Raw genomic sequence first — 21,304 nt, 5'->3', positions numbered from 1 at the left:
AAGTAACCTGATTGATAATTTCCGTTAAAAAAGGGGAGGTACTGACTTGTTCTCCAACTCGAATTAGTACTGGGTTTTAGGACAAGATTAGATGTTCTATCTGATAGATTTTCGAGGCTTTTACTAGATTTCAAACCCTCGACAGTAGTGGCTCTTTTTATTATATTGTTGTATAAAGTTACAAAAGTCTGAAACTTAACATCTGTTAAAATTATTGTAAAGGTGTTTTTAAGGAAAACTGGCCCCTATTTAGGCATTACAGACGTGAAGAAAATCCGGTAAACTCCACCGAGAGAGGCACGAACCCACGACCGAACTCCTAGTGTTTAGGGAACGAACACCGCTTGGCCACTGGTGGGCCGTTGTGTCTCGTAGTATGAATTTAATTTCGGCAAACTTAAAACAGCAAATACATATAATTTAAGGTATAAATAACACACAATTATATGCTCTAATAAGTTAATCGCATGTTAAACATGGCCGGCAGAACCATTATGGTTCGAAAGTTAGAGTCGTTCGAAGTACGAGATAAGGTACCACTGTAAATATATAAGCCTATATGCATATTTATATGATTATGTATAGTAAAATGCCTTTAAACTTATACGCTAGCATAGTAAATGTACAGTATTGATAACCTTTCGACTAGTGAAAAGTGTACAGGTTAGTATTGAAATTAATTTAGTGAATAATCAAAAACTGATAAGTTAACGTGGGGGCACGTATATGACCCTTACAGATTAATAATCCGAAAGTATGCGCGTAATCTACAGGTTAACATAAGGTGTAAAGTATTAACCACGTATAATCTACAGGTTAACGGAGACGGATATTTAAACGCGGTTAATCGAGAGCCAAGCATTTAAATAAAGCGCAGACAATGGATTTGTATCGCCAGTAGAAGAGAAAGAGCGAGAGAGAAGCGTCGCCCCATTCCACAAATAGTATCGAGTTGCAGTGGCACAATAACCATTTCCTTTTCGGTCCGTCGCTCTCCCCCTTTTGTCACTAGGCCACACTTACTTTCTTTCTTTCTAAACTTGAACCGTTCCGTTTACGCACTGCACTATGGGACAGACGGCCTTAGCCGCGCGAACGTAATGATGGCTCGACTAGTGCGACTCCTTCTACTGTTCCTTTTAACTTCCTTCTGTTACTGCAAGATACAAGAACAACCCTTCGAACGTGTCATAGAAGAGGTCAGTAGAAGGAAGCTAGAAGAGTTGATAGAGGAGGAGGAATTCTTATCTGTTTTCTTCTGTAAGTATAGCGTCTTATGTTTACAACTTTTACTTTATGAAAGTTTTACTCAACCGGGCGCATGTGCCACGCGCGCGCTATTCTTGTAACATACATCTATCGCTGGCATTCAACACCACCTTTCCATTTTTGGATCACACACCCCGTCTGACGCTTTCCATCTCGCACACTCCTCTTAACATCTAGTTTGATAACGTCTGTGTCTCTATTATTCTAAAAATGTATCACTCGATTTAAGTTTACGCAGAAAAAGCACCCTTAAAAGCCTACTTTTTCGATACAACGTATTCTAAAATTCACTTCAATTTTTTAACCTTACAAAAATTAAACTGTGTGCACCGAATGCCGAGCCAAAATGCATACCTACCTTTAGTAGGATTGATCACTGTCTTCTCTTCTTACTACTGTACTAAATAACAGGAATAACAAACACCCCAAAACCTTTAAATAACCAGAAAAATGTAATATCTGGATGCAAGTAAATTACTTCCGTTAGAAAATTATTAAACACTAATTTTAACACCAAATATCAATTGATATATATATATATATATATATATATTATATCTTAGTGTTCTTTTTGACTTAATGTTCCTCCTATTATTTGATTACAAAGCAAAAACACCACCTTTAAATGTTACTCCCGACACATTTATTACTAATTATAAACCAATTTTGTTTTTTTCTATCACAATTAGGTGCATAGATAGACAGTGGGCACCTAATTGTGACAGAAAAAACAAAGAAAAGAATACACGGTTTCACAATAAGCAAGTATAGCCAATTTTTTGTTATAAATTTAATCAAAATAGATACCCTAGAGAGAAAATACTGTCCAATCCCACCCCCAAACTCCACTCCCTTTAGCCTGGGGGAATTTATTGTGTTTTACAGTTGACTATTGTAAATATACAGATTAATAAATGTACATTTTAGTTGCCAAGGCTATAGTTTTATATCATCCCTCACGTCCTCAAAAGCGCAAGCAACACCGGGCACACCCGGCTAGTATGGGTATAAATATAGATAAAGGAAGATTTATACAACCAAAAATCACATACATTAAAAAGTTTTGTCTACAGTTTCGTTATATTTATATAAGATAACACTGGATACATTTGTTTATGTTATTTTAGTGATAAGACATTTATGTATTTAAAAAATATAGAGCATATGTATTTAAATTATTGTATTTATTCCCAAAATTTAATTAATAACCATTTTACAGATGTGTGAAAGATGTGACATTACAGAACTGGTATTAGAAATTTTACAATAGGTCTACATATAAAAATTTCTGAATAAATGAACAGAAAAACAAAAATTCTTTCTTCCTTCATTTTTCTTGTTATTTTCTTCAAATTTCAGAATTTTATTCTCTAAAATTACCTTTACTTGTTTACTAAAAGAAAAGAACACTTGTAGTTTGTCTTGCATCTATTGTGACCCTCACAGAATTGCTTAATCTTTAAACTGGACCTTTATAGTACCTTAAAGCTGTGGAGTCTTTCAATTGATAGTTCTTTACAGTTGTCTACAGTTGTGTATCCTGGATATGTATGGCAGCACCGTAACAAGCCTTTTATGCGCCCTGTGCGAGCATCTGTAACTATGCCCCAAAACTTGGTCCATGTCATTTCTGCCCCGTACCTCAAAAAATTTGTTTACTACTTACTTTTTAAATTTAACCTTCGAAGTGCTTAACTTGGAGGAATGTGTTCTATTTATTTATTAACATATCTGTTAAATGACTCCTTACGCTTAAAATTTGCACATAAATGTTGCTATGTAACAGATTTATTCATAATTCTATGGAGGGATTGGTCGTTAAATATAAAATTTTACCAGTTACAGATAATTAGTATCATTACATATAAATTTATTTTAAGATTATTCATCACAGGGTAGCAGCTGAGAATTAATTATTAGCTAAACTGTAACTCGAGAGTCTCACGCAGCTCTTCTAGACTCTTATTGTGGCTGCCATATATTAGATTCCTAGCCCAGATAGGGACTTATTACTAGCACAAGTAGACTTTGATGCTATTCCTTTCTCTATATATACACATTATACAGGTAATATATAAAATATTGTGCTAATATAGGATGTGGTTCTCGTATATTTCTGGTACGTGGTAAACGGCTCGTATTATGACAACACTCTATAGCAGGGTTTCACCGACCCTGCTATAGAATGTTGGACTGAAATTATATAGTTTTTACTCATAATTTAAGTACTTTCAGCATTAATGAGATTCAATAATATTTTAAAAGTACAATAAGATGGCAAACTTTACTTAATTTTTCTGTATACTGTATAAGCAATTTATAATTGTATTTTTGGACATTAGGGAATGAGAAATACTTTATAATTTTATATCAATCCATCATCAATATTACATTGTTTATTTACACGAATATTTTAGCCCGCCAATGCAACAATTTTTGATTCAAACTCCAACATCCGTCCAGTGGCATAGCGAACATAACTGGTGCCCGGGGCATAACTGGTGCCCGACACTTTATTGGCGCCCCTCTCCCCCCTCCAGAAGCTCATATAGTTTGTCTCGGAGACCATTTGGGTGCCCCTCTGCGACTGGCGCCCTGTGCATGATACCCCTCCTTGCACCCCCTCCCTACGCCACTGCATCCATCTTACCCTCTGGTAAAATTGATATTGGCATCACAAACATGCCTAATCTTAGTACCAAGAATTCAAATGATGCTTAAAATTTGTAAGTTGTCAACTAGAAGTGATTACGTATCTGTTCAGAAACATCTGAACTGAATGATTGGCCTAAAATTTGAAAACAGGAACTAAATTAGAGAGCAGAAATCAATGAAAGTATTATTCTCATTGTATTAATAAATCATCATAGTTAAACATTTTATAGTAATTAGTTATTCTTGTGTTTCCATAAGACTTAGCTCTATACTTCAACACATAATCTTTGCAGTCACTTATTTCAGTGGTTAACATCAGAAGTAATAATGACCATATCCATATCTGGTCTGGATTTTACTGGATATAATCAGTGTTTTATGACCAATAAGTTTGATAATTAATTAATCCTCATTGTTTCTGATAGGAATGGCTTTATATATGTTACCAGAGCAAACAGTACGTCATACTGTAAAGTGTATACCTTACACACATATTTTCTAGATCGGGCAACAGAGCATCTTAACCCACTTCTTTATGTTATAAGCATGTGATTGGAAGCGACTAATGTATTAAATATAAAAAAATTAAGTCCCCCACATCCTTGTTTACTAATATTACTAGATTTATAAAGTATAATCTACAATCATCACATGTTGAATTTAAAGAAAATTTTTCTTACTTTAACTAAGTTATCAAATTCTTGTTTAACCTTAATCTAAGTTAAACAAGAAACCTCAATCTGTCAAATCCCAGCAGATGTTTCCTATTGCCAATAGGTCCGAAAGATACAACAGAAGCAATCTAAATATACACTTCATCGCCTCACTCAGCTGTACGTATTATTATAGAAAGACAGCCAAATTGATCCTTCCAATGACAAATTTTTGACTTTTATGTAGAAATTTTTCATTTACTTGCAAAAATCTTCCTTGCCTAGTTAATTCTTCTTTATATCTGAAAAAGAAGGTAAATTTTAAAGACATTAACTTAGTCTACAGATGAGAGATAAGAGCGTGCTGCTCGGTAAAAATTCCATTTTTATACGTCCCGAAATGTCATTTCTGTCTAGACGGGTGATATATTTTGTGTAGATTTAAATTTTGGACGTGGTACAATTTTCATTTATTAATTGTGTGATTCATACAGTTAGAAGTTAACTCCTACGTACCCAAAATAACAGTATCGTCAGACATTCTAATTGCATCGAGTAGCTGAAATTTTTACCTGTACGGTAAAAGTAGCAATGTAGAATACTTAACAACATTGTATATGCTTACTTGAATAGGCATATTTAGGGAGAGTAAAGGAGGTGTCTGTCTCCTCTTAACAAAATATGTACAGTAGTGGCCAAAAGTATAACTACCCTTGAGACATATGTTTTAAAAATGCAACCTCTATTTTGTTTACCACTTACTAAATAATTAATATTGCGCTAGTTGAAAAGAGCACCAAAAAAAGAGTCAAAATACTCAATTGAATCAAACAGATTTTTATTTTAAATCTGATTTACAAAAGAAAAAATGGAGTTTTTATATTTTACACTACGACAAAAGTACAGCTGCCAAAGAAAGTATACAGATTTGTCCAGTATTTTTAGGACAAAATATTACTATTCTGTGGCATAATCAGAGCCTCTGATCACTGCATCGCATCTACATTCCATTGAATCGACTAAGTTGTGAAGCACCGATTGGGAAATCGCATGCTTTTTGGAAGGCAGACCACAATTCATCCAGATTTGAATATGTACACTGGCATATACAGCACTCGAAATCATCTCAAAGATTCTCTACGGGGTTTAGGTCTGGAGATTGGGCTATCCATGTCGTAAGATTCATCTTTCTCTGTTGAAACCGTTGCTTTACTGAATTTGCTGTGTGTTTTTGGTCATTTGATCTGAACAAAGAACCCTCGGCATTGAATGACGTGCACAAGAAGCATTTGATTCTGCAATATATCCCGATAAATGGTTTGATCCATTATTCTATTAATTCTATAAATTGGACCAATTTTGTTTGCAGAGAAACATCCCCATACCTTTATCCAGCCACCGCCATGCTTTATTATGGGAACTGTGTATTTGGGTCATATCTCGCGTTCACTGGTCGTCTGACGTATCGTATGCAATCACTAGAGAAGACACTGAATTTAGATCCATCACTCCGTAACACCTTGGACCATTTTTGTTTGGTCCAAGTGATGTGTTTGTGTGCAAACTCTAATCTCAACTTTTTGTTCTTTTTTTAGAGATGAGTAGTTTCTCTCCCATGTAATTCAAAACTAGTCAAACATCTTCGTACAGTCCTTAAGCTTGTATCTGGGTTACCCACTTCACATTTAATACGTGAAGCAGTCAAACAAGGGTTGGCTGCACTCGTATGCCCGATCGAACGATCCAACTGCGGTGTTGTTTTTCGCGGTCTACCGGACTTTTTCACAGAAACAACGATTCCATATATTTGAAAATGCTTCGCCACTTTCGCGACAACAGTTTTATGCACATGTTTGATTCAATTGAGTATTTTGACTGTATTTTGTGCTCTTTTCAACTAGCACAATATTAAATATGTAGTAGGTGGTAAACAAAATACAGGTCGCATTTTTAAAACATATGTCAAAAATAGCTCTACTTTCGGCCACTACTGTATATATGTATACGTGTCTATTGGATAATCTATAGAAATTTTATGTGTACTCCCGATGTGTCCTAGAAATGTCGTTCGGATATGCTGCTACTTACCTATACCACAGTAAAAGCTTATTAACTCTATCGGAATTACTCACCTTCGTCGTGAAATGAATCGATAGTGCGGGTAAGCAAATTCGAGATAATTAACAGATAACGGCACAGGATCGAGTAACTTGTTATAAAAGAAATTTTCTACATAGTATATTGCATGTTGTACTGTTCATATCACTCTTAAATTCAATATTGATTTTCTTTTATTTTCAATTGTTCAATATCAGATTTTAATATGAGGAGAGAGAGTAAAATACTCTAAACAGTATTCTTGAAATACTTTAACACAGATAACATGCATTAATACTTGGCAAGGAATCATTCTACAGTAAAACTCGTGATCTTTAAAGATAACAGAAATTATCTTTGAGATCTTGAATGTGAACATAAGAATGTAACTCAAATTAATTACAAGATATGAATTTTTTTACATTCTTTTCTAATTCTTTACATCTATAGAATTGGAGGAGTTTTAGAGAAATATCACTGTTAATTAACTACTGTATATCATTAGATATAATTAATTAGGAGTTTATTCCTAAAATACTTCTAAAGACACTTTTATACACCTTGATATACTGTATTTGCATACATATCCAAATCCTTTGCATCTCTACATACACATCCTTCTTATCCCCACACATAAATCGGTATTTTAACATACATTTTGAATAATTTTGGAAAAGTAATGATGTTATTAACTAACATTTTATACTTGAAATGTTTTTCCCACACATTATAACTAGCATACAATGAAAGAAGTTAACAGAATTTTACTCTAATGATGCCAGAATCATCCCGAGAATACAAGAAGCTTTGCCAAATTCTATTAATCTCTTCACATAATTTTAATTATGAAGGACCAATTTAATCGTTCAGATGGTTAATTTCGTGTTTGTTTCTTTATATTTTTTACTAAAATAATAGAATTAACTATCATTTTATATAAAATAATGTAGATACATATTTAGAAAGAAAGTAGTCATAAATTTATATTTTTTTGTTACTACTTTCCTGGCTCATATACAATAGAGGGAAAGTATGAAGGTCAAAAATACCCCCAAGATTTTTAATTTTTGGATTCGGGACAATGAAACGTCGAGAAATTCAAAAAATTGAGTTTTTTTTGTGTGTATAGATGGTTGTTAGTGTGTGTGTATAGAGGAAACGGCAACGCCGCTAGCCGTTTGAGTGCCCGTGTGCAATACCAATTATGCCGCCTCCGTTTAACTACGACTACCTACGCCGAGCTTGCCGGCAATACCAATTTGCCACCCCCTGGACGTGTCGCCCACGTGCGGTGCACGCCTTGCACGCCCGTTTACGGAGGGCCCGAGAGGAAAAGGTGATTTTGTTCATTCAATTTGAAGCTTAATAACTCCTATGCATTCTGTCAAAATTTGCTAAAATTTTGCAAAAAGATTTGTGTATTAAGGGTATTAATGCCATTAAATTTTGGTGCTTATAGGTCAAAGAGGTAGGGAGATAGAGGAGGTTCACTTGTCAGTGGAGTGAGGTCAGATTTAATAAAGATTTTACTCATTATTAGCATCTGCAACTTTTTCTAATATAAAACTTGTCTATACCCTCAAAATTTAGCTATTTTCTATTTTATAATTAATATATAAAAAGCTTTTTAAAAAATCTCATAACAGATGGCACCAATTTACACCAATATTTTGCAATTTTTACTGCACATCTTCACACTACATAGCTTGTTCCTAAGGCCTTGTGCTTTTCAAAGTGCCACCACCTATGCTTCATCCCAGAGATCCTGGGATCAAGTATGTATTTCTGCTTATTTTGGCATTTGCAGTTTTCATTTCTTTGCTTACATATTGTCATGGTTATCTCACTCTTATAATCTTTCTCTCCATCCTTGTTTTGTGCACTTGTGTACTGCACAGAGATACTATATCAATACAGATAGCCACAGTTTGCCATATTACTACATACCTTGAAAATCATATTTCCATTCACTAGAAGTGCCACTAGAAAACTGTCATTATTACTTTAACTGCTTTCATAGGTCACAGAAATTGTGACCATTGGGGACCCAGTTCTTGATTCGTCTCTGCTTTACCCGGTACCATTATTAGCTAAGGTCACAGACCTTTACAATAACGAATATTATGTGCTTTAAACTTATATAAAACAGGTCTTTTGAGCCTTCTATTGTTCTCATAACCTCTCAACCCTTACTGCATTATAGTTAGTTACTATCAAATGCTGGAATATTACACAAAGTGAAAAATGTAAAATCAAAAAAGCGCTTCATATACTCCTATATCAACTTGTAATTTTTGAAATATGCAAAGAAATAAGACAATATTTTAGTGTGAAATAGTTTAAATTTTTAACATTACAAACCAAAGAATTTTTCTAAAGATAATCCTCTTTCGTAACGTGATTACGCGTAACGCTTAACATCTGTTTGGCAAGTAGCTTTCTTATAAACGTCCGCAAACGGCGCAAAGCTAAGAATAAAAGGTATTAGTTAACGTGAAAGACAAACTGTATGAATTTAAAGAGTTTTATTTACATAAATTATCGTGGAATTTATTAAAATTGTTTTTATTGGTTCGAAGAGAGAATTCATTACTTTATTAAATTATTATGATGTAAAGTACAACAGTTTGGACATTGAAGTTAAGCATGCTTCATGCAATTTTAGTTCTAGTATTTGTAGAATTAATATGGTTAAAATAGCATAAATTTCAAACTTATTTATATGCCTTACTTTTCATTTAAATCTTATATTTACTTTGGCAGTTCTTTCTCATTCAGTTTTAAGGAACGAGATTTTCCTGCGTGATATCTTTTATTATTAACTATTCTTGTCAGATGTTAACGTCATAACTGTGTTTAGGATACCTCCCAGAAGAATAAATGTTGATATTTGGCAAGAGTAATCAAAACATTTGATATAGGAATAAAAAAGAATATTATAAATATATCTTTTTCATTCCATTTCCATGAATATTTACATCTACAGGTGATAAAAGGGTCCATTTCTCATGTGGAATATTCAAGTTTATGGTTTATAGAGAGAATGGATCTGACAATTGCCGACAACCAGATAGAGAGGATAAGGAAAAGGGACGGTCAAAAGAGGGCAAATTTTTGCTGATGTAATATTTGAATAGCTTCATTTCATTTGACCAGATTCACAATTCAGTAGCTAGGTGATGAGGAACAGGAAACAACAAATTTGTCTGACCAGGTGCGATGAACAAACAAACATCTGAGATAAGACTTTCACGGGAGCAGGCTGATAAATTTACTACTACAACTAATTTGTATCTAAGTGTACATTTTTCTTAAATGTGAACTTAATGCAATTGTAATTTGATGGTCAAATGATGGTCGATTTACGTGAATCCTTGCATATACAAGTACAGCATCAGATGTCTGCAAGAAATGATACTGCAGAGTAGGAGTGATTACAGTATGTTGGAATGTAGAAAATTTGCCAAATCGACAGTCTTCCTTATCATCGTTTAGAGCTGCAAAGTGTGTTGTGTTGCTCCTGTAGGCATTATTAAATTCTAAGTCGATTAAAATATATTCGCAATGGCAATTTTACTCTTCCTACTGATCAATTTACAAATTAAATATCTGAATACTTGAACATTACGACAAAAACAGTAAATAAATGTCGCTAGAAAAGAACTACATTATTTTTACCAGGTATTATGTACTAGGCTATAGAAGGCCTCTTGATTACTAAAATAGCATAGATGTAACTCTGAACTTTCTGGGGTTCCTGTCTGAAAAACTTTAACATTTTTATGGATTTCTAAATGAAAAGAACCTAAGGATTTTGAGAATTTCTAAAGCAGGTCCTGATGATTTTTAAATTTGATAATCTTACATTCTTAGTATCAGAATTCCTAAATTTGAAGATCCAAAGAAGTAGTAAAGACAAGGGCTTCTTAACCTTATCCCTGTACACACAGAAATAAAATTTATGTTGACAAATATGGCTTTTAGGACCATCTGCAATATAATCGCACACATGTTAAAAAGATACTTCTGGACCCACCACTGATCCAGAGGATTCTTGGCTTTGAAGATCGTAACAGTTCAAAGAACAAAGATCCTAACGATTTTCGAGATTCCTAATTGATGAGCTGAACGATTCAACGAATTGCTAAGTCCAAAGATGCCCATAACTCTAAGGATTACTAAGTCTGAAGATCCGGAGGATTTCAAACGTGAAGATTCTCCACGAAAAGCGAGTCTTGCTTCAAAAGGAGGAATAATTATAATAAAATTTCTATATTTTACAACTTATTTTGAACTGTTAATTATATTATATTAAAGATCAAGTGGAAATCAACTAGGAACGAGTTTGATCTGAACTGGAAACAGCATTATTGTTATCTTTTCAAATCTGTAATTACAATGTTTAAGTACAGACTTAATTTAGAAGTTCGAATTACACCCATTCGGACTGTTTATTTAATGATAAACTCCGATCTAAATCGATGCTGCTAAACAAAGGGATTAAAATAGAACAATGTCTCACCGTTAATGAAAGTTCTTCTATTCGTGTTAACCTTCGCCGCATTGGCTCCAATGCTCCTCGCTTCCTGTATGGGAGTTGTATTTTACCATAGGACCTGCAGAAAGAAAAAATTAATTGATTAAAATCTTAAGTCATACCCGTTGTGTATTATGCCACCACGAATTCGGTCAAAATTAATGCATTTCTATCGGGTAATTCGAAATTCTTGCGGGTATCGATAAGGGCAGCATTGAATGATTTGCACATGAATAAAGTCGACGAAAAGGTAGAAAAAGTTAAACTTGGCACGAGCAAAGAATGAATCTAGAACACACTTTCTTCGAACTTTAAAAAAGTGCCTTGTTATGTAGTCAAATGCCAAGAAAATCTGTACTGTCTGCACTCGTTAAACAATCCTCACAGTCATTGTAGACTGTGTTAAATAGTGTATAAATACTGAATAAATCTGAATCACTCGAATTAATTCATTCCTTACTTATAATACGATAATCTTAAGAGCGTTGTAAGGCCACTTAACCACCCCGGTAAAGGCAGAAATAGTTACAAAGTGGGTGCATTCGTACGGTGAATACGCGCGTAGGTAATTGTAGAGATCGTCTAACAGGCTATTTACTTTGGCACTAGTTGGAATATACGCACGACATTCACGTATCGTAATAAAACATAATTAATCATTTAAAATTTAGTTTCCTGGTGATAAAATACATACAATAGAGTGGAGTTGTCTAAGAATAGATCACACGCTGCACGTTATCTGCTAGCAGAATAGAGCTAAGATTAACTTTAGAAAGAATAGTTCATAGACAAAGGGTGGAAGGAAAGTAGCGTGTGTTTCTGACCCCGATACAGCGTGGAAGAATGATCTTATATTCTTAACTTTTTTCTAAAATTAGTACCGAAATCTTAAATTTTCGTAATGTAAACTTAACAGGGATGAAATTCTTTTGACAGATACTAAAAAATGTACGGAGTGTGACCAAGTACTCGAAGAATTAGAGAAAATTAACGAAGAAGCCGAAAGTTTCGGAATCAAACTTGTTAAAAATAGTGAAAGAGTCACAGCAAAAAAATATGGTGGATCCACACTGCCAGCTCTTGTTTATTTTAGAAATCAGGAACCAACCGTATATGACGGTAAGTGGATTTTTAAATTATTTGTATCGTATTTCAAAAGAATATTCATAAGTGACAATTCGTATTTTGAATATTCCAAAGAGACAGAGAGAAAAAAATGGGAGTTTTCTAGTCTAACGATTATTCATTTGTTTTATTTTTTTGGATGAAATTTATGTAACTTTATGAATGACCTTGGTGTTGCAGACTATAAAATGCTCGTTACACCTCCGGAAATTTACTCCGACGTTTTTTCTTGGAGCATTTCCAGCTCCTGTCTCGAAAATCGTGACGAGACTTTCATTTTTCCGAGGACGTGTTCCCGTCTAGTCAGCACTCATTCTGCTAACTCCCTTTTATTTCTCTTGACTGACACACATCAGCACGTGTTTTAAGAAATATGACGTGACAAAATAAAAGCATTCTTTATGATCTCGTCCCTCTTTTGATTGACTGTCACTTAAATCAACTCTCGTTTCTTTCTGTGCAGTAGAAATGTGCGTATTTAATCTTTGCTGCGGTAACGTTTTTAAGCACTCGAGGATCCATAAATGGAATCGTTATTAGCTTTAAATACTCTAATCATCTGCATAATCTTTTCTAAGATCAGATTAATGGATGCTGTATCGTGTTTACAAAGTGGAGTGCGCACGATTATGCAGCTGGATAATAGCGAGGTTGCGGCCGAAGTTTTAAACGCGAAAACGTGTACGTCGGACGTTCGGCGCCGCTTTCCTGTGAGCCTAGAAGTTTGACTACGGCGTTTGGAATGTCCAGCGTGATTCCACTGACTTTCCAAACACCATTGTCAAACTTCTAGGCATACGGGAAAGCGGCGCCCAACGTCCGACGTACACGTTTCCGCGTTTAAAACTTCGGCCGCAACCTCGCTAATATCCTGCTGCATAATCGTGTGCATCGTTGGATTAACTTGCTCTTCGAATGTAGTTATGTGTAATGTGTATAAATTTATACCGTAATTTAGAATTACTTAATGTGCAAACGTAATATTTAAATTTATTTTTTCTCCTCGAGGAGATTTACTGGACGAAGGGAATGTGTTGGCCTGGTTGACGAACATAGATTCCTTAGAACTACCTGATGCTATAGAGGAAGTGAATGCAAAGATTCTTAAGAACATAATTGATGAATCTGACTACGTAGCAGTGCTTTTCAGTAAGTATTTTCAAGTATGTACGTAGTATTTTATGTAATATTTAAAAACACACAGTCATACATGTGAAGTTTCGTGTATAAGGTACTATACAAGTTGTTTCTTGTAGTGTAAGTATGATCCTGGTTATTAATGTGTGTTAGTTCTGTTTTCTTATGAAAAAACCACTGACAATTAAATGTAGAAGGGGTGAAATTGTTCAGCCTTCGTTATAAAACAGTAAAAGGTAATTTCGGATCGCTTAAATATGCCAAATAGTTTATAAATAGCCGTATAAATGAGTTATAAAATTAGAATTGCAAAACTGGCACCCGAAACTGAGGTCGTTCAACTGTTTCTTACTTACCCGCTTTTTTGTATCTACTGTAAACAAGACACCATAACTTCCATCAACACGTCTGTTGTAGCATTAATACTAGGAAACAAAGATTGTATGGATAATCGAGCGACATGATAATGTTTTCAAGCTTGCAATACCGAAGGAAAAAAGTCAGAACTACAACACCTGCAGACACTTAACTGTTAACAGCGTACTGCTGATTTCCCTTCGGAGGAAAGCTTAAAATGTGTCAATTCTTGTGCCAAGTTCTCGTGTCTCATTTGTCATTTCGTATATTAGAATATTTCTAAGTGTTCTTTTTTTTAATTTGCATATTTATCAAATCACTTGTCACGTAGAAGAAAGTAAACATTCAAGAGAAATGACAGATTTTGATTTATAGTTACAATAAATTCTCAGGTTTAGTTTAATGAGTGAACGTTTCTCACGCTTCTGTGTGGCTTTATAGGGTAAATTTGATTTATATTTTCGTTTAAATGCGTAATGTTTGTATTAGAATCACGGAAATATGAATAATTTGGCATATATTATCGTGTCTTCGGGCTATATACGGCATCGATGCATGGTGTACGTTCGCTCTTCTAGCGATACATCACTCTAACTTACGCACATTTCAGTTGTTATTAAGGGCAAGTAATAAAGTTATTTTAATCCACAGTTTAGACCATAAAATTTAAACTGGAAGAATACCAAATTACTTGAATTCAAGATCAGTTTTGTTGTAGTTGGTGTAGAGCTGCAGCAAATGCAATGTAAGGAATTTCAGTTAGGTCTACTCAAGAATTTTAACTGATCCAATTTGGTTTAATAATACGAAATATTATAATAGTACTGAGTACTAGCGATTGGAATTTGCAGCAATTTCTTGCAAAATCAGCAGAATATAAAAAAGAAATTGTTTTGTAGTCTGCATCGTACGGATCTTCTTGGCAACAAATCCCCTTTTTTTCTACTTGCCAAGAAGGTTTTGCAAACATGACAGATTTAAAATGTAATTTTAAGAAAGAACGGCCGTGAAGTGTCAATTATTAACTCTGTATTGTCACACGAAACAAACGAAGATTTTCTTTACATTGCAATATTTCGTGTCTGTTTCAATAAAGAATTAATTGTACAGTACATACTGTAGTTATCCTAATTACTTAAACTACATTAATTTATAAAATATAATTATTATTTCAGTTAGAGATAATTGTAAAGAGTGTGAAATGGTCCTTCACGAACTGGAAGACATAGACGACGAGGCCGATTCACACGGAATCGGTTTCGTTAAAATCAACGACAAGAGTTTAGCGTCAGAACTCGGAATTAAGAAAATACCCGCATTAATGTACTATCAGAATAAAGTCCCAACGTTATATACGGGTAAGTAACGATCTTTGCCTTTATAAACGATAAGAATTTTTAAGTAATACGAGCTTCAATTTATGCTTCAGGCGATTTAGAAAATGAAAGGAAAATCCTCCGATGGCTCATCAGATTAAAGGAAGGTTTAGAAGATAGCGTTATAGAAGAAGTTAATGGAGATTCGCTCAACGATTTAATCCAAAAGGAACCATTTTTGGCAGTTTTAGTTTGTAAGCAAGGCCTTTTTCTTTTATATCAATATAAAACCTCGTATAACAATTGCAAGATCAACGTTCGAGAAACTTGCAATACGATATTCTACAGTGGTGTGCAAAACTTAAGCACACAGCCATGAAATTGTAGAGAAGGGCTTGTTGCGATCAGTACAATGAACACTTAATTGTGTAGAAAGGTGATTCGTATTCGGGAAGAAGACATCACGGGTGAAGTGAGGGCACGTAGAACGTGTGCAATAAGTGCGCGCTGTGCAAGACTACAATAAGGAAGCTTTGATTCCATACTGTATGCGTTCTATTCGTTTTTGCGCTAGTACGCTTTCTTCATCCTTTAAGTACAAAATACTGTCTCTGTATTGTGAATTTCACGTCTCCCAAATGATTACTTGCGGAGTTACGTCAAGAAAAACAATTGTTGCTTAAGTTTTTCACACCATTGTAGTTTCTAGAATTTGAAATTCCTAAGAAGTGTCAACAACGAAGGCATACACGTTAAATTCTCGTGAAATATTTCAATTAGAACGAAATTTTATAGCTAGGAAACGAATTGTTGTTAGTGTGTGGTTTCTGCAATTAAGAGTTAGAGAATGACCTTTAGATACTTCTTATTGCTATTACAAAAGAATTTCACTATTTTCGAACAGTTTCAAAGCTATTAAAGTCGAAATAAAATCACACGTTTATTCATTTAAGCATCGTGAAAGAGTAACCATTATCCTTGACACATTGAATTACTAAGAAATTGATTAATACGTCCCGCATAGCTTCCAGCCAGGTTAATATGTTTGCTTATCTTTATAAATATATACTACAGCTGTACAAAATGGTCTAGGACGAGACCTTGATAGTGAACGTTGAAGGCAGCAAAAAATCAATTTGGGAAAACTGCCAACACTTGAAGCGCTTCCTTTCGAGAACACAGGAAGCTGTGTAAAATTTTAAAAATTAAGCGCCGTGAGTCAATAAAACATTTTTTAAAAAGTATTTAAAGAAGTTTAAAATGTAAATTTCTTTTATATTAACTTATGAAAAAGCAATTCACAATTTCATAGAATAAATTAAGCTCAAAATATGCTTTAAATATTTGGTTAATGTTACTTTAGGTAGCCAAGATGGCGGCTCGTCTCTAATTCCAGCAAGGAAACAGTGGGTCGCACGTTCTAACCTAACCTAACCTATTCTAATAAATTACCATAATTATTAGCAACCAAATTATTGGAATAGGTTAGGTTAGGTTAGAACGTGAGACCCACTGTTTCCTTGCTGGAATTAGAGACGAGCCGCCATCTTGACTACCTAAGGTAACATTAACCAAACATTTAAATATCTTTCCCCTGCCTATACATAAGCAATAAAAACACGAGTTATCCTATTGTTTTACCTGAATGGAAGCAAGAAAGGAGTGAGCCCAACCGTTCTACCTGGTTCTACCTGAATGGAGACGAGTCCAATGGAAGTAGAAGTCTCGTATAGCAATAATGGAAGCATAAAATCTCAGACTCGCCAGTGGTTTTATTCCTTCCATTTACAACAACAAGCAGAAGTTATTTGCATATTCACTTTAAAACCACTAAGTAGTGAAATCATTTTAGGGTATTTTGCTAGATTCCTGCACTCTCAAAGTAAAGAAATCAAAATTTTGGCCAATCTTCTTTAATTGTTGATTAAAGAAACAAGAAAATTGCTGGTTCTACTCGAAAAATGGCAATGTTAAGATAACTTTACTCATATTGACCCACTCCCAGTCAGAAATAATTTAGTCTAACTCTAACCTCGGTCTTACAAAATAACAATTTGGAAAGGATCCAGAAACAATCCAGCAAACACGTGGCAGTATCGATGGTGTTAATAAATCTCTCAATTTTGATGTAAAATGCATGCTTTTGAGTTAAGTTAGGTATTTATTATATAAAACACCATAATAAACTTTATTTATCCACATATTTGAGTGAATTACGTAAATTTTATGACAGACACGCTTAATTAGCATGTCTTACTTTAACCATTACACGTGAAGAAGCAAGTATTGCTTGTTCGTGTGCAAAGTTTGATCAAATTTTTAGTATTTAATTGCATTAAATTAATTAAAATTTCATTTAAAACTTAATCTGTATACTAATTTCTCCTTGCAGACGATCGGACGAGCGATAAGAGCAAAGCAATATTACAAGAACTGGAGAAAATCGATGACGAATCAGACATTCCAATTGTTAAGATTAACGACGAGAAACTGGTCGATAAATATGGCTTGGATTCCCTACCAGCACTTATATACTTCGAGAAACAAATTCCAAACTTTTATCAAGGTAATTACTTCGTTGTGTCTTCTAACAGTCATTGTTCTGTTTGCTCACACTCGTTATGGCACACTAAAGATGACTTTGTGTTGCACATTACAATTGTAACGAGGAGAAATTAATTAATAAACATAACTTCGATAGTAATTGATACCAAGATAAGTAAACACGCGACAAAAACAGCACTGCTATGACGTACTAATGCTCTTCGTCGTATTGCATCTGTGCTTTACAAATACATAAAGGCGTTTACTAACACTTTATAAATTTAATATAATAATGACTTATCGAGAAGCACAGTAGGCATATAGCATTGTGTTTTATGAAAGTTTCGGAACAATATTTACCTATTCTTTTACATCATTAGTTCTCTGACAACACTGTTTATTGTTCGAATAGTAAACAGAACAGAGCATATTCTTCCCCAAAACTAATGTTCGAATTACTTATTTCAGGTGATTTACTGGAAGAGAACGAAGTCCTTAATTGGTTGACGCAACAAAAAGAATCTGACGAAATCGAAGACGTCACCGACAAAGTATTAGAACAGATGATTGAAACTTCCGAATGTGTTGCCGTTTTATTTTGTACGTTCATATGACATTGATAAGCTCCGTAAGCATTCAAATAATCATAATAGATATTTATAGAACTTGAATTTATTATTGTACATAGGAAAATAGACAATTTCTGATAACTTAAAAAAGACATATTGAAATTAATTGTGTATATTAAACGAATGCTTAATATTTTCAGACGATGGTAAGGCTGAAAGTAAGAAAGTCCTTCAGGAACTGGAAGCCATTGACGACGAAGCGGACCATAATGGCATTCCGTTTGTTAAAATTGACGACGACAAAATTGCTGCTAGATACGGTATTTCTAAAGTACCGGCTTTGGTCTATTTCGAGAAGAAATTTCCAAATATATACCAAGGTAAGTGTACAGTAATACTCGGTGAGGAAAGCATAAAAATTTTGTGATGTTCTCTGTATTACATCACAAAGGTTGCGTGCAATTCGTGAATATACACTAAGCACTTTATCAAGAAAATTTATAAGTACTTTTTATAATGCAAATAATACAAAAGTTTGCTCGGGATTTTCGTTTGTAAAATACTTTTCACAGTAATAGCCAGGGAGGCCAAGGGCACTTCTCCGAGATCCTAGTCTTTCCTATATGTTCCTGACCTCCGTTTTCCTCTCTTCCCTCCTCTATAGTTTGCAGGGGTACATCCCTAAGATCTTAGTCTTTCCTATGTGCTCAAGATCCTTCTGAGATTTTCATTCTTCTTCCTCTGTAGCCTATATGTCAATAAGCACTTATCCTTGCTAACTGACTGATAGTCCTCTCAATCAGTGAGAACTGACAGTATATCATTGAAATTCAACTTTGTAATTGAATTTTTCCCCGTGTGATGCGTCATTTTTGTGTGCTAACTTCCGAGTTTAGCCTCCACGAGTGATGCAAGAGGACTCATCAGTTACTACAACTATATCTCACGTTCACAACTATATCTACCTGAGTTTGTCAGTTAGTTGGGTATATAAAGAGTACCACTAAAATATAAACTTATAAAAATACTACTGTTCAGTGATGTATCAATCTACCATTTCATTTGATCTTAATAGGGGACCTGACAGTCGAAGAAGACGTGTTGAAATGGTTGGTAGATCAGAAGTCATCCGATGAAATCGAAGATGTATCTGATAAAATTCTTAATGACATGATTAAAACTTCGAAATTCCTCGTCGTCCTCTTTTGTAAGTAGCTTTATCTCAAGACAAATTTCAAAAATGTTCAGAAATTTCCTACAAAAATTAAATTTTCAGATGATAAAGACAATAAGAGATGCTTAGACGTCATTAAAGAGTTGGAAAATATCGACGACGAAGCAGATAAGAAGGGTTTACCTTTCGTCAGAATCGATGATGATAAAGTAGCCAAACAATTTGGAATTTTAGACGAACTTCCCGCTTTAGTTTATTTTGAGAAACAAATTCCAAGTATTTACCAAGGTAAGGTTTAGTTTCGCTAAGGTTTATGATCGTTTTTCAACAAAGAAAAGCTTTACTGAATCATACTCTCAGCAAAAATAGTATGTAACATTAATAAGTTCTACCTCTGTTGAAAATTAAGATGGACCAAGACACCTAGTTTGCTTAATGCGTTATCATATAACCGAAGGAGGAGGTATACAAATTTTACTGGCGTATCACACCAGCATTTTGTATCATTCCTCAACTTCAATGATTTTTACACCATGGAAAAGCATTGCTAACCTACTTATTCTCTGCCCATGAAGATAGCTCAAGTGTAGTGTACCAAACCGTGCCAAAGGGTGTGGAGGAAGAGTCATCTACCAAGTGTGAAATCTTCGCTATTCCGAGGAATAATCTCGAAATAGCGAAAATATTACATGCAATAGACAACACGAGTTCTTCCCAAGTGTTTGGGTTGATTTATGAGCCAGGTTGCGGCCGAAGTTTTCATCTCTAAAACGTGAACGTCGAACGTCGAGCGGCGCTCGACGTTCGACGTTCACGTTTTAGAGATGAAAACTTCGGCCGCAACCTCGTTATTATTGTGTATGCACGATCATGAAGTCCTGAGGACTGGGATATAGATAATAGGTAGGACAGCAATCCTCTTCCGTGATATTTTCCATTATATAAAAGTCTTTGAAGTCGGGAGAAAACTTCAAATGATTCCTGAGTAAAACGTGTACCTTATCGTATAGTTATAACAAAACATTAAACATGGCGATCCATGCAAGTATCTTTGTTGGAAAATTCTTCAGAACAATAAAATAAAAAACATTAATTTTTTAATAATAATATTGTTAGGTGATTTAACTGACGAAGAGGAAGTTTTAAAATGGTTGGTGGAACAGATGACTTCTGACGAGATCGAAGAAGTGACGAATGAAATGCTGGATATTCTCATAGAAAATAATGAATATCTCGCAGTTCTTTTCTGTAAGTAGCATCGTTACACAAAAATGACACAATTCAAAAAGAATTTTGTCACTGATTCCATGCCAAACTGTCAAGTAAGCGTACTAAATTATGATTGATATTATTATATGATGATACATCCTTAAAATATACGCATAGAATATCCTGTAATTCACTTATTCTATCAAGTATTATTAGCAATTCTGAGTAATTACAGTATTCAATAATAGTATAGAATTACAAAGTGGGTGAAAAGTAACCAGGCATCGAGAAATCACTGATTTCTATATTTCTAAAGTAAATATGTATACGTAAATATGATGAAACTTTGGCATGTACCATTTTAAATGAAAATATAGATGCAAACCTTAGAAATCAACCGAGGCACCGGCACAATCCACTTACACGTTTTTTGGAGAACGCGATGTGGATGAACGTCCACTTTTGTGTGCGTTTTCAACCGAATCTGCGGTCATTAGCTTCAAATGACAATTTTGATTGTTTTCGGATGGATTGTGGCATTCTGTCCCTTCACCATACACCACTATTTCTGCATAATAATCGATCATTTCTATACCTCGTAGCGTGCAGCAATATGCCCTCGCTCCCGAAATGACAAGTGATTGGCCATGTTTTTTGACACT

General features: G+C 34.4%; 1 protein-coding gene and 1 long non-coding RNA gene across 3 annotated transcripts in view; one reads left to right on the top strand and one right to left on the bottom strand.

Moving 5' to 3' along the window:
- The first annotated feature begins 1,048 nt into the window (after window positions 1-1,048).
- The window catches only part of LOC136968945 (uncharacterized), a 30,580-nt gene continuing 10,324 nt past the window's right edge, over window positions 1,049-21,304 (top strand). Inside the window, exons 1-11 of one of the 2 annotated variants that reach the window (XM_067263022.1) lie at window positions 1,049-1,260; window positions 12,148-12,330; window positions 13,348-13,485; window positions 15,006-15,188; window positions 15,260-15,400; window positions 17,539-17,712; window positions 18,159-18,290; window positions 18,460-18,639; window positions 19,335-19,466; window positions 19,536-19,721; window positions 20,550-20,681. In XM_067263022.1, coding sequence (XP_067119123.1) covers window positions 1,101-1,260; window positions 12,148-12,330; window positions 13,348-13,485; window positions 15,006-15,188; window positions 15,260-15,400; window positions 17,539-17,712; window positions 18,159-18,290; window positions 18,460-18,639; window positions 19,335-19,466; window positions 19,536-19,721; window positions 20,550-20,681 — 1,741 coding nt within the window. In that variant the 5' untranslated portion in view covers window positions 1,049-1,100. Of the gene's footprint in view, window positions 1,261-12,147; window positions 12,331-13,344; window positions 13,486-15,005; window positions 15,189-15,259; window positions 15,401-17,538; window positions 17,713-18,158; window positions 18,291-18,459; window positions 18,640-19,334; window positions 19,467-19,535; window positions 19,722-20,549; window positions 20,682-21,304 lie in introns of both variants that reach the window. The other variant, XM_067263021.1, reaches the window with a different exon arrangement.
- LOC136968947 (uncharacterized) overlaps window positions 4,524-21,304 on the bottom strand; it is a 29,057-nt gene continuing 12,276 nt past the window's right edge. Inside the window, exons 3-4 of the long non-coding RNA XR_010879733.1 lie at window positions 11,197-11,290; window positions 4,524-4,879 (exon numbers count right to left, since the gene is read on the bottom strand). This is a non-coding gene — a long non-coding RNA (uncharacterized lncRNA). The remainder of the gene's footprint in view (window positions 4,880-11,196; window positions 11,291-21,304) is intronic.

The sequence above is a fragment of the Centruroides vittatus genome, unplaced genomic scaffold (assembly GCF_030686945.1).
Source record: "Centruroides vittatus isolate TY-2023 unplaced genomic scaffold, ASM3068694v2 contig_166, whole genome shotgun sequence".
NCBI classification, from domain to species: domain Eukaryota; kingdom Metazoa; phylum Arthropoda; class Arachnida; order Scorpiones; family Buthidae; genus Centruroides; species Centruroides vittatus.
Note: the sequence above shows the minus strand (reverse complement) of the source record. Positions and strands in the feature narration are given on the sequence as shown.